Source organism: Rutidosis leptorrhynchoides, chromosome 6, assembly GCF_046630445.1.
Source record: "Rutidosis leptorrhynchoides isolate AG116_Rl617_1_P2 chromosome 6, CSIRO_AGI_Rlap_v1, whole genome shotgun sequence".
In the NCBI taxonomy this organism is placed as follows: domain Eukaryota; kingdom Viridiplantae; phylum Streptophyta; class Magnoliopsida; order Asterales; family Asteraceae; genus Rutidosis; species Rutidosis leptorrhynchoides.
In genome coordinates, this window is record NC_092338.1 from 8,160,879 (window position 1) to 8,173,426 (window position 12,548).

The 12,548-nt window shown below is 36.0% G+C and overlaps 1 protein-coding gene across 1 annotated transcript; it reads right to left on the minus strand.

The window, feature by feature from the left end:
* Nucleotides 1-9,233: 9,233 nt before the first annotated feature.
* Nucleotides 9,234-10,732, minus strand: LOC139853409 (uncharacterized). Its single transcript, XM_071842802.1, has 4 exons — nucleotides 10,526-10,732; nucleotides 10,340-10,432; nucleotides 10,051-10,242; nucleotides 9,234-9,866 (listed from the first exon to the last, which is right to left on the minus strand). Exons 1-4 carry the CDS (start codon nucleotides 10,730-10,732, stop codon nucleotides 9,234-9,236), a joined length of 1,125 nt encoding a protein of 374 aa, XP_071698903.1.
* Nucleotides 10,733-12,548: the final 1,816 nt, after the last annotated feature.

Sequence of the window (12,548 nt, forward strand, 5' to 3'; positions counted from 1 at the left end):
TATATACATTTATTCATATTTTTCTAAAAAAAATTGCGAACCGCGAACGAAGGTTATAATATCTGATAATTTTTTCTATTGTTATTATATTTCTTTATGTACTAAAATATCTGTTGTTGATGACTCAAGAAAACTTGCGAAGCAAGTTGTCGATCTAGAATTAATCACTTCGTAAAGCGGATCAGATATTCAAGTTAACTCAAAAAAGGAGTAATTAATGTTTAAGGGGCTCATTTCTATGTCTCACACAGGGTCTTCGGAATCAATGAGACGCCTCTGTCAGTTACTCCCCATTCTTACCAGGTAATCTAAGGCTACATATATTTTTATACTGATTTATTAAATACTTATCATTTAATACTGACAGATTTTTTAAAAGGAGAAAAAGATTCAAAAGTGAATAGTACTCACGCCTTTTCAAATTTGATGTATAAGGTAATTATTTATTAATTAATCTTGTAATACTAACCATGGTTTGCTTCTTTTCACGTTTTAAGAAACAAAATGGGGATGTTTTATATAGAAAAGGCGTTCTTCGTATTCATACTCTTTTCTTTAAGAAATATATATCATTTTTTAGAAAGATATATTTGTTGGAAGCTTCGACGAGCCCAACACACCCACTATAGAGGATCTAGACTATACAAGACTCACTACACCAACACTTTGACGTTGTTTAGCCTTTAATTTTATAAATCCTTAGTGCACAATGTACTTAGGCGACAGTGTCGACCATATATCTTTAGGCGGTATAACCGACCATGTATTACTTAGGCGGCAGAGCCGACCATATAATAAGAACAACAAAAGTGCACTAAGAACTTAAACACAAACTAAGGCTTGATCGGGAAACTTAACAAAAACACTTATATTAAATTACAATTACAATATTACTTACAAGTTTTCTCTTCTCTACTTTCGCTAACTCACACTCTTCTTCTCTTCTTCACAACTCACTTCTTATTTCACTCTTACTCACAACTCTCACACACCACAAATGAAATCTCCTCCCATATTTGTACTACTCCATGGAACATTCTAGAACCTAGATATTTCCATGGATATATAAATATCTAGATATTTCTACAACCTACAAATATCTAGATTTTTCTTTTACATTTCAATTTCTAGATTTTTCTCTCATATTCTAATATCTAGATATTTTCTTATACATATTAATATCTAGATATTTTACCCATATACATTTACTAATTCCATATTATTCTAAATTTGCATTGTATTTTAACACTCCCCCTCAATGCAAATTTTCTTCCAACGATGTCTTGCAGACCATTCCAAGTGCTTCTCTGAATTTTTCAAACTTTGATTTACTTAGGCTCTTGGTGAATATATCTGCAACCTGTTCATCTGTCTTTGTTGGCACCATCATGATTTTTCCTTCAAGGACCTTCTCACGAACATAGTGATAGTGCACTTCTATATGTTTTGTTCTTGCATGAAAGACTGAATTTTCTGCTAGTCGTATAGCTGATAGGTTATCGCAAAGAAGATTTACTTGATAATCTGTTGATTGATGAAGATCTTCCATTAGTTGTTTCAACCATGTAATTTCTTGTGTTGCTGATGATGCCGATCGATATTCTGCTTCAGTGCTTGATAAGGATACAGTTGGTTGTCTCTTGCTGCACCATGATATTACTCCCGATCCAAGACTAAACATGTATCCAGTTGTTGACCGTCGTGTATCATAGTCTCCAGCGTAATCAGCGTCACAATATCCAGTCACCCGACATTCTTTTGTTCTCTTATATAAAATACCAAAGTTAATAGTGCCTTTAACATACCTTAAGATGCGTCGTACAACATCAAGGTGAGGCTTCTTCGGATTGCTCATGTATCGACTAACCACTCCAACTGCATAAGATATATCTGGCCGGCTTAGTGTGAGATAAATAAGACTTCCGACCATCTTTCGATACATGGTAACATCGTGAAGACTTTTTCCTTCATCTGCTCGTAGTTTTGTATTCGGATCCATTGGGGTTGAGATAGGTTTGCAATTAAGCATTCCGTACTTTTGTAAAAGATCTCGCGCATATTTCTGTTGTCTCAGAAATAATCCTTCTCTTTTCTGCTCTATTTCGAGTCCAAGAAAATGTTTGAGTTCTCCAAGCTCCTTCATATGAAATCTGATAGACAGATTCTCTCTTGTTCTTTGGATCTCCTCATAGTGATCTCCCGTGATGATTAAGTCATCCACATATACTAGCACTATGGCTAGTTTTCCTTGATATTGTTTCACAAATAAACTAGAATCTGAAGGAGCAACTGTGAAACCACTTTGTACTAAGAACTCGCCAATCTTCCCGTACCAAGCTCTTGGAGCCTGCTTCAAGCCGTATACTTTCTTTAATTTGCAGACATGCTCAGGATGGATCTTGTTCTCAAAGCCTCTTGGTTGCTCCATATAAATGTCTTTGTCAAGTTCTTCATGTAAGAAAGCGTTCTTGACATCCATCTGCCATAACTTCCAAGATTTGCTAGCAGCTAAAGCTAGTAGAGCTCGAATTGTTGTGATCTTCGCCACTGGACTAAACGTTTCTTCATAATCCAGCCCATATTGTTGAGAAAAACCTCTAGCAACAAGTCGAGCTTTATACCTTTCAATGGAGCCATCTGATCGAGTCTTCACCTTGTAAACCCATTTACAAGATATTGGTTTTACATCTTTTGGCTTTGGAACTAAACTCCATGTCTGGTTTTCTTTTAGTGCATTAATTTCTTCTTCCATCGCTTTCTGCCATTCTTGACTTTGTGCTGCTTCTTCATAAGTGGAAGGCTCAATAGGTATTGATTCATCCACATGAGCAGCATTGGCATACCTCGGATTAGGTTTCCTTGACCTTGTTGATCTCCGTAATTCTTGCACATGCTCCTCGGCATCCATTTGGCTTGGACGAACCTCTTTGGATATAGATTGATGTACCCCAGTTTTCCATGGACTCATTTCCTTAGAGTACGATCCATCTCCTTCTTTAATTGGATCCGATATGTGCTCTTTATGTTCTTCTTTTTCTTCTGGACCTTCTTCTAATCCATGAGATTCTGGAAGCTCTATCTTTTGAGGTGACCACCATGAAGAAGCTTCATCAAATACCACATTTCTTGAAGTATGACACTTTCCAGTATTTGGATCACAACATCTCCATCCTTTTCTTGATTCATCATAACCGACAAAAATGCACCGAATTGCCTTCTTATCAAATTTGCTTCGTAGATGATCTGGTACGAAGACGTAGCATACACATCCAAAAACCTTGAGATGGTTGATGGTTGGCTTGATCTTCCATAATCTTTCATATGGTGAAATATATCCCAACTTTGTTTGTGGGAGTCTGTTAATCACATATGAAGCCGTCCTCATACATTCGGCCCAAAATCTTCCTGGTACATTCTTACCATGAAGCATACTTCGACAAGTTTCAGCAAGATGACGATTCTTACATTCTGCCACTCCATTCTGTTGTGGAGTATTAGGGCAAGTTAATTGCCTTCTGATCTTGTGCTTCTTAAGATAGATATTGAACTCGGTTGATAAATATTCTCCTCTATTATCTGTGCGTAAGCATCGAATCTTAGTATTGAGCTCACTTTCTACCTTGTTCTTGAACTCTTTAAACTTCAGAAAAGTCTCCGGCTTCTCCTTCATGAAGTAAACCCACACATATCTTGAGAAGTGATCAATGAATGTCACCATATATTTCATACCTCCAAGTGATGTTTGTTTCACTGGGCCAAAGACGTCTGAGTGTATGAGCTCTAGTGGTGTCTTGGACTGATGTTGTGACTCCTTGAATGGCAATTGGTGAGCTTTTCCAAATTGACATCCATCACATATTGTATCTATTCGGATATCAATTTGAGGAAGCCCATTTACTATGTGTTTCACCATCATCTCCTTTAACTTGTTGTAGCCCACATGTCCAAGACGTTCATGCCAAAGATCAGCCGTCTCATTCTTTCGAGTCTTATCCACATATGCTGTTTCAGCAGATAGTACATAGACCGACTCTATTCTTCTTCCTTGCATAATTGGATTGCCAACCACCTTCACTCTCTTGAATACGGACACATCTTCTGGTCCAAAGAGCACATAATTCCCTTCTGCTGTCAATTGTGGTACTGATAGTAAATTCTTCTTTAGGCCAGGGACAAGATACACCTTCTCGAGTTGGAGCTTATGAGAGTCGCCTTCATTTGGAATTATTGTCTTTCCAATGTGAGAAATAGACAACCTTGAATTGTCGGCTGTCAACACGACTCTCTTTCCTTTGTAATCCTCCATTTCTTGCAGCTTCATCTCATCATTGGTCATATGATTTGAGCACCCAGAATCGATGATCCAATCATCTTTGTAGTTTATTTTTGACTTTAAGGTTGCTGCAAGAGCTTGATCATCCATGTCATCTTCAACGGAGAGTCCTGCTTCTGCATCCCATGTTTCCTCATTAATGGTTGCTTCGAATGTGACCTCTTTCTTCTCATCTCTTGCGGCAGCCACATTTCCTTCAAAAGTTCGCCTTCTGGGGAATCTACAATCTCGAGCAAAATGACCCTTCTTGCCAAAATTGAAGCATTCACCATTCTTTCTCTTATCATTTTCCCCGTATTGTTGGCGATGATCTCTTCTTCCTTGTTGAGCTCCCCCTGAAGCGTTGCCTTTTGATTTTGGGTGACCCTTCCACCCATATGTCTTACTTTCTTTCATCGCCTCTTGTCTTCGAGATGTTGCTTTCTTTTTATTGGTGAAGAGTGCATCTTCTCCGTCTTTTATGGTTACTTCATTCATCTACTTGGCTAATGCCTCTTGATTAGCCAACAAATTCTCCAGCTCTATTAATGATGGTTGAGTAGGCCATCCTCTCACAGCGGCTATAAATCCATTATACTCGGACCTTAAGCCATGGATGATAATTCTCTTCATCCTTGCATCACTCACTTTCTCTTCAGGAGCAAGTTGAGATATCTCACGGCAAATTGATTTCACCTTGGTGAAATACTGAGAAATAGACAGACTTCCTTGTGAGATACCCGCGAGCTCATTTTCCAAGAACTGGAGGCGTGCTTCATTCTTCTTTGAAAATAATTTTTCAAAAGTTTCCCAAGCTGCCTTTGGTGTTTTCTCGTCACGGATGTGCTCCAATAGATCCTCCTCGATTGTAGTCTTCAATATAAATAAAGCCTTCCCGGCCTTGATGTTCCATTTTCTCAAGGCTTCAGCATTTTCTTTCGGTGGAGGCGTTGTGTCACTGCCAGCAACTATTTCCCATAAATCATGTCCTTGTAGGTAGGATTCTATACAAGTCCGCCAATAACCATAGTTGTGGTTATTGAGACTCTTGATTCCACTGCTCGTACTTGCAAGATCTGCCATCATGACGTCCAACGTCCAATAAGCTTGGTCCCTGACCGATGAGCTTTCACAGTTCCTAACTATGCTCCGACAGAATCTTCCTTAGAGCCTTGGTGAAAACAAACCGATGTAAACGTCCAACGTTTACCGATTTCCTCCACTAGAAATGGTCCCGAACGACCCGCTCTGATACCAATTGTTGGAAGCTTCGACGAGCCCAACACACCCACTATAGAGGATCTAGACTATACAAGACTCACTACACCAACACTTTGACGTTGTTTAGCCTTTAATTTTATAAATTCTTAGTGCACAATGTACTTAGGCGACAGTGTCGACCATATATCTTTAGGCGGTATAACCGACCATGTATTACTTAGGCGGCAGAGCCGACCATATAATAAGAACAACAAAAGTGCACTAAGAACTTAAACACAAATTAAGGCTTGATCGGGAAACTTAACAAAAACACTTATATTAAATTACAATTACAATATTACTTACAAGCTTTCTCTTCTCTACTTTCGCTAACGCACACTCTTCTTCTCTTCTTCACAACTCACTTCTTATTTCACTCTTACTCACAACTCTCACACACCACAAATGAAATCTCCTCCCATATTTATACTACTCCATGGAACATTCTAGAACCTAGATATTTCCATGGATATATAAATATCTAGATATTTCTACAACCTACAAATATCTAGATTTTTCTTTTACATTTCAATTTCTAGATTTTTCTCTCATATTCTAATATCTAGATATTTTCTTATACATATTAATATCTAGATATTTTACCCATATACATTTACTAATTCCATATTATTCTAAATTTGCATTGTATTTTAACAATATTATGAAATTTTTTCCCACAAATATATACATGTTGCCAATTATTTATAAGACTTAAACCATCATGTTTATAATTAGAGAATCATGCGAATGGGTCATTTACTTATTTTTTTGGACATCAGTTTAGGATCACTCCGGGGACTTAACCACCCACGCGTTCATCTCCCGTAGTTGCATAACCCACTCATAACTACTGCCCTGAAGGAAACCCGGACAAATCCGAGGGCATGACCGGTAAAACCCCCTCCCCGTTGCCCCCACACTAAACGAAAGGCGATCTTGGTGGATGTTTCAGACCAGAGATAACATTTAGTGCAATGTTGCAGTCTAGCGGAATCAAACTCTTGACCCCTCGCTAAAAGAGGCATGCCACTCCAGTTGAGCTACAACTCAATGTTAATAGTCCATTTACATTTTGATATTCAAATATTCGTATTCATAGTTATATTCATATAATACTCATATTATATTATATTTATATTATTTTAATAAAAAATCTTAAAATAATAAAATGTAGTCGTGACAAGCCTTTTATAAAAAAACTTAATAATAGGAAGTTAAGTGAAATAGGAAGTTAAGTGAAGTATTACTAGCAAGTTCTTTTTCAATTATGTTGATATATGCTACAGTCATTTTTAATTTAAATTACTGTAGTAAGTTTAGAATATTTGAATGATTGATATGTTAATCAATTGAAATTTTGAAAGGTTGCATGTGCTATGGATACTACTGAGTAAAGTTGAAGTGAGCAAAAAATTGCCTCGACAATATATAGATGGAGTTGGGCCTAAAAAGGCATGATGGGTCGTTATTGATTAGGTATGAGTGTTAAAAATAAGTTAAAAGAATTAAAATAAGTATAAGATCAAATTAAACATCATGTTGTTCATTGATAATTGCGTACAAGCACAAATCATTTCCTTATAAAACATGTCTTTTCATCTAACAGTAGTACACGATATGTGATCAGCTTCTTGTCTTGGATTTCTTACAATTGCTGAACGCAATGAGTAAACGATTAAGAACAGCCACACGTCATTCCTTCTATGGCAACATTATTATGATTAATAATAATTTAATTTAATATGATAAGATATACTCCTATGATAGCGTAAAAGTATGGTTAAAGTATTGTGGGATGGTTAATGATCCATATTAATTAATGATTCCTTATAAAGTAAACATATGGTTTAGGCCCAGTTCAAGTTTTGGCCCATATTCATATAGTATTACTCCGTATTTCAGTAATATCCAGATATCCTTCTTCAAGTATTGGCCCATTATCAAGTAGGATCAATCGCTCAAACGGGCCCATTATCTAGTTTTTTAACGGGTAATTGCCTCAAATACACTTTTTTTTTTTAAGTTTTATTTCAAAATATACTTTTTAGAAAAAAATTGTCTATTTACACCATTAGGTCGACCACCATTTTTTCAAGGTGGTCGACCAACTATTTTCAAAGGCTCGGTCGACCACAATACAAGCTTGGTCGACTACATAGTCGACCATCCTTATATTGTGGTCAACCAAGTTTTTGGTCGACCACCCCTAAGTTATTTACTCAGCTCGTGCAAATTCAACACACAATTATGGGTTTGATGGTCTTCGTCTTTTTGTTGGTAATATAAATAAAACCAAAACAATTTCTTTTTAACTTTCCAATTGAATCAGATACCATTTTGAACATGTTTTTAAGCTGTTTTGAACATGCAAAAGGAAGAAGCAGAGTAAGAGTGAGAGCCGACTGCCGAGTGTAGACTTTACAGTTGTTTTAAGAAAAATAACTCCCGAAGAAGAAGCGGAAATAGCTCAATTAAAAGTTCACAATTTAACTCACTAAGCGTGAAAGACAGCTTGTTCCTCACCAGCTTATTGAGACGACCCCAAATTGGAACGGCAAAAGGTAAAGCTAGAGATCATGGAGAAGAAGTTGATGCTATGGCTGCTTGAGATTTTAATCCTAATCCCTTAAAGAATAACATGTTAGGATCTTAAAAGAATTGTTTCTGTTATGATGTTTTTAATCTAAGTAGGTGAAATTGTAAAAAACAAAATGCTATTATAATCGAAGTGAGTAAGTTATAAGTTTGGTTGGATGATGTTAAAGTTAGTTGTTGAATCTGAAAAATAAGTAACCTTGAAACGAAATGTGTTTGGTTTTGGTCAACCATAATACTTATGAGTTTGGTTTTGGTCGACCATAGTAGCTCAATAAAGCACAACTTCATGCAAACATCACACTCTAAAAATGGATTTAGAGGTAGGCACCAAAAATATGGTCGACCACAATGTAAGGACGGTCGACTATGTAGTCGACCAAGCTTGTATTGTAGTCGACCAGGCCTTTGAAAATAGTTGGTCGACCACCTTGAAAAAGAGGTGGTCGACCATGTTATGAGGTAGTCGACCAAAAACTTGGTCGACCTAATGGTGTAAAAAGACAATTTTTTTTTAAAAAGTGTATTTTGAACGAAAATATTGAAAAAAGTGTAGTTTGGCGAATTTCCCTTTTTTTACGATTATATATCATATGATATACAATGTACATTGTACAACGCAATGTAATCTGCAAACTATTTCACTAAACTTATCCAATGCGAAAAAATGAAAGATATATAATTGAAGTGAGTAGAAATAACAAAATTTTAAATCGATTTATAATTATGAAAACAATAGACAGAATGACTATATAAGTAAAAAGTTAACAACTAAATATCGATCGATCATATAATATATCAAAAGAAAACGAGTTCATATAACTGAATTAGTTGCATACTTACAGAATAGAACGTAAAATATGAGGTAACGAATAATAAGATTGGATGAAAATATCAAAAAAGTTTCCCTGCCTTATTTCAAACCAAAAAGAATGAAACAATCTACACCAACTCCATTCATCTTATCCTAATAAAGTGTGCACACTGTACAGTATATGATAACCAAAAATATATCCTTTTTTAAAATGAAAACTTCGAAAAAAAGTAAACCCTCTAAATTGGTTAGCTAATTGCCTTGAAATCTTGAGTTATTGACATTATGATTCCGGTGCCTGTTATTGTTGCTAGTAGTTGCACTGTAACTGTTGTTACTAAGAACAGAAGAAACAGCTGCCTTTAAAAGATCTAAGAAATATGGATCAGCAGTGAGAGCTGTCACAATATCCGCCAATGACACCGATGACCAGCCGGGTTGCAAGCTCGACCCACCTTCGATATCATTTGACATTTGCAGCCCCGAGATTATCGATTGGTTGTACAATGCCTGTCTGTCAGTATAAGGCAGTAGCGTAGCGTTTTGGCCAGTGAAGTTTTGGTTTTGGAGGTGGGAATAAGGTACTTGAAACCGACCCAGCCGGGCCTGTTGTACTGGGTTTGGAGTTTGGGTCAGATAACGCAATGGGCTGCCGGAAGCGGAAATTGTTGCCATACTTGAAGAAGGAGAAGGAGATGTTCTAGTTCTAGCTATATAATTGGAGTTCGTAATACCATACGAACTCGGCATTGACCCCGAAGGAAGCGTTCTTGCAGCCGAAGCGGTAGTTGACATCAAAGCCGCGGCGGTTGGCGGTAAGGGGTGGTTGTGGTTTCCTTCATATGTTGTGATCCACATTGCACTATTTCCTACATATCTTTGCACCTACACCATAATAACACTTTTTAATTTAGTCAACAAATTTCACCAACCTATAAAGAACTAGATGTATCTATATATAAAAAGGCCAAAAGGGTTGATATATATACAATGAATTTTTATTTTTATCATTTTTGTTTGCATTGCGTTGATCGGAGGCTAAACTTGGATTCAGTAACGTTCTCGGTACGATTTCAAGTCCACCTCCAGAATCATTAACGGCTTTACGATCTTTTTCTTCTTGTTCTCGTTGTTTTTGTTTCATAATCGGTGCAAGATTTGTTTGTAACTTGCTGTAATTTGCAGTTACTTGATTCAAGTCTTCTCTTAATTTTATAATCTCCTTGTTCATTCTCTCTTGTTCGGCTTGAATCACTGTTAACTGCAAACAATTAAAGTACTCTTTATATGCCATTTATAAAAAAATAAAATAAAAATAAAATTAGTTATCGAAAGACGAAAATTAGATCAAGTTTCACCTCATTGTTAGGTCGTTCGGAATTGGGAGAGATTCCGTCACCGGCTACGGATTGATTACTACTTGTGTTTCCGGTTACAAGATGTAAACCAGTCTATATGTACGAACAAAATGTAATTAAGTTGTTGAAAATAAATAATATTTTTTTCGATAACATGAAGTAATTGAAATGAACTGAATTACGTACGTTGATATTCAGGTTTGAATCGGTAACAGGAGCGGTTGGATCGAAGGTAGAACAAGGTAAGGTAGAGCAATGAATTTCGTCTTCTTGTTCTTTAGTGGGGAAGAAATCTATCTCGTTGATTTGATGATTATAATTATGATTATGATTATGATGATCATTATTGGAGAGACTAAGAGAGTTGTTGTTGTTGGTGGTGGTGGTTTCCATAACTACGGTGGCTAGGTGGTGACGGTTGTAAAAATATAAGTTGAGTGTAAGAAAATGATAACAGTAAAATGATGATTGGATGCGGATCCAATGAGAGTCCACTGCCAATTTATGTTAGTCTTTGAAAGGGCCCGTGGACTCGCTCATTGACTCATTTCTAAAGCCCATAAAGTGATTGTTATGTGGAAATAAATTTTGGATTTTCGATCTTTGATCGACACTTAGCAGTGTTAAATTTTGATGGTTTATTAGGTTAAATGTTAGAGAAATTTACCCAAATAGAGGCATATCGCTCTCCCTCTCCAACATAAACAATGTCATACGTTTTTTCGTCAAATTGACGTTGACTTCTCGATCAACCATCGCGCATCGCGAAAAAGTGCTAGGACCAATTAGAAACACCCACGTGTTATAGACACTCGTGAATCGCGAAATATTTGTCTCAAAAATATCAAATTTCGTGCAAATATCAAATTTTACTCTCGAAAATGGAAACAGTAAAATAATGATTGTTATGGTTGTCTGAAATGAGTTGAGCGTAAGAAAATGGAAACAGTAAAATGATGATTGGATCAAGTCTTTGAGAAGGGCCAGTGCACTCAGCAATTAGATGATTATTATCATGATCATCCGCACATCAGTCATACCAATTGAGAGGAAGTGAATAGTACTCGCCTTTTCAAATTTGATGTATAAGGTAATTATTTATTAATTAATCTTGTAATACTAACCATAGTTTGCTTCTTTTCACGTTTTAAGAAACAAAATGGGGATGTTTTATATAGAAAAGGCGTTCTTCGTATTCATACTCTTTTCTTTAAGAAATATATATCATTTTTTAGAAAGATATATTATGAAATTTTTTCCCACAAATATATACATGTTGCCAATTATTTATAAGACAAACCATCATGTTTATAATTAGAGAATCATGCGAATGGGTCATTTACTTATTTTTTTGGACATCAGTTTAGGATCACTCGGGGGACTTAATCACCCACGCATTCATCTTCCGTAGTTGCATAACCCGCTTATAACTACTGCCCTGAAGGAAACCCGGACAAATCCGAGGGCATGGCCGGTAAAACCCCCCTCCCCGTTGCCCCCACACTAAACGAAAGGCGATCTTGGTGGATGTTTCAGACCAGAGATAACATTGAGTGCAATGTTGCAGTCTAGCGGAGTCGAACTCTTGACCTCTCGCTAAAAGAGGCATGCCACTCCAGTTGAGCTACAACTCAACAATACGAGCCACAAGTTTATATTTGATCATATTTTGGGTTGAGGGGCATTTTCGTTATTTAAAATTTTTTTATTTGTAAACTTTTTTAAAATAAATATTATTTTCTGGAAATTTTATTTTCTCAAAAAACATTATTGTTTTCGAACAGTATTTTACCATTTTTAGAGTTGAAGTACCAAAATATTTACCATTATGTTTATTCAATTGTTATTATTCTCTTTTATAGGTAATTAGTGAAAATTGGTGATAAATATTATATTTTATGGAAATTTTTGCTATATCTATTACATTACATCTTATAAATCATGAAGTAAAATCCAACTTGTCACTCCATTAGTAAATCTTAATCATGTTAATCACTCCACTAATTATCATTAAAACTAGATTTTGAGAGCCCGTGCGTTGCACGGTAGCTCAAAAAAATAGTTTGTGTGTTTGTTAAAAGTGTAATGCATTGGTCGATGTTGATAGCATGTTTATGATGAAACACTTAAGTACTATATATATTGAAAGTAAGGAAATGTTAAAAGTGACGTTCGCTAATTCTCTGAATAATTAGCATTATAATGCAAG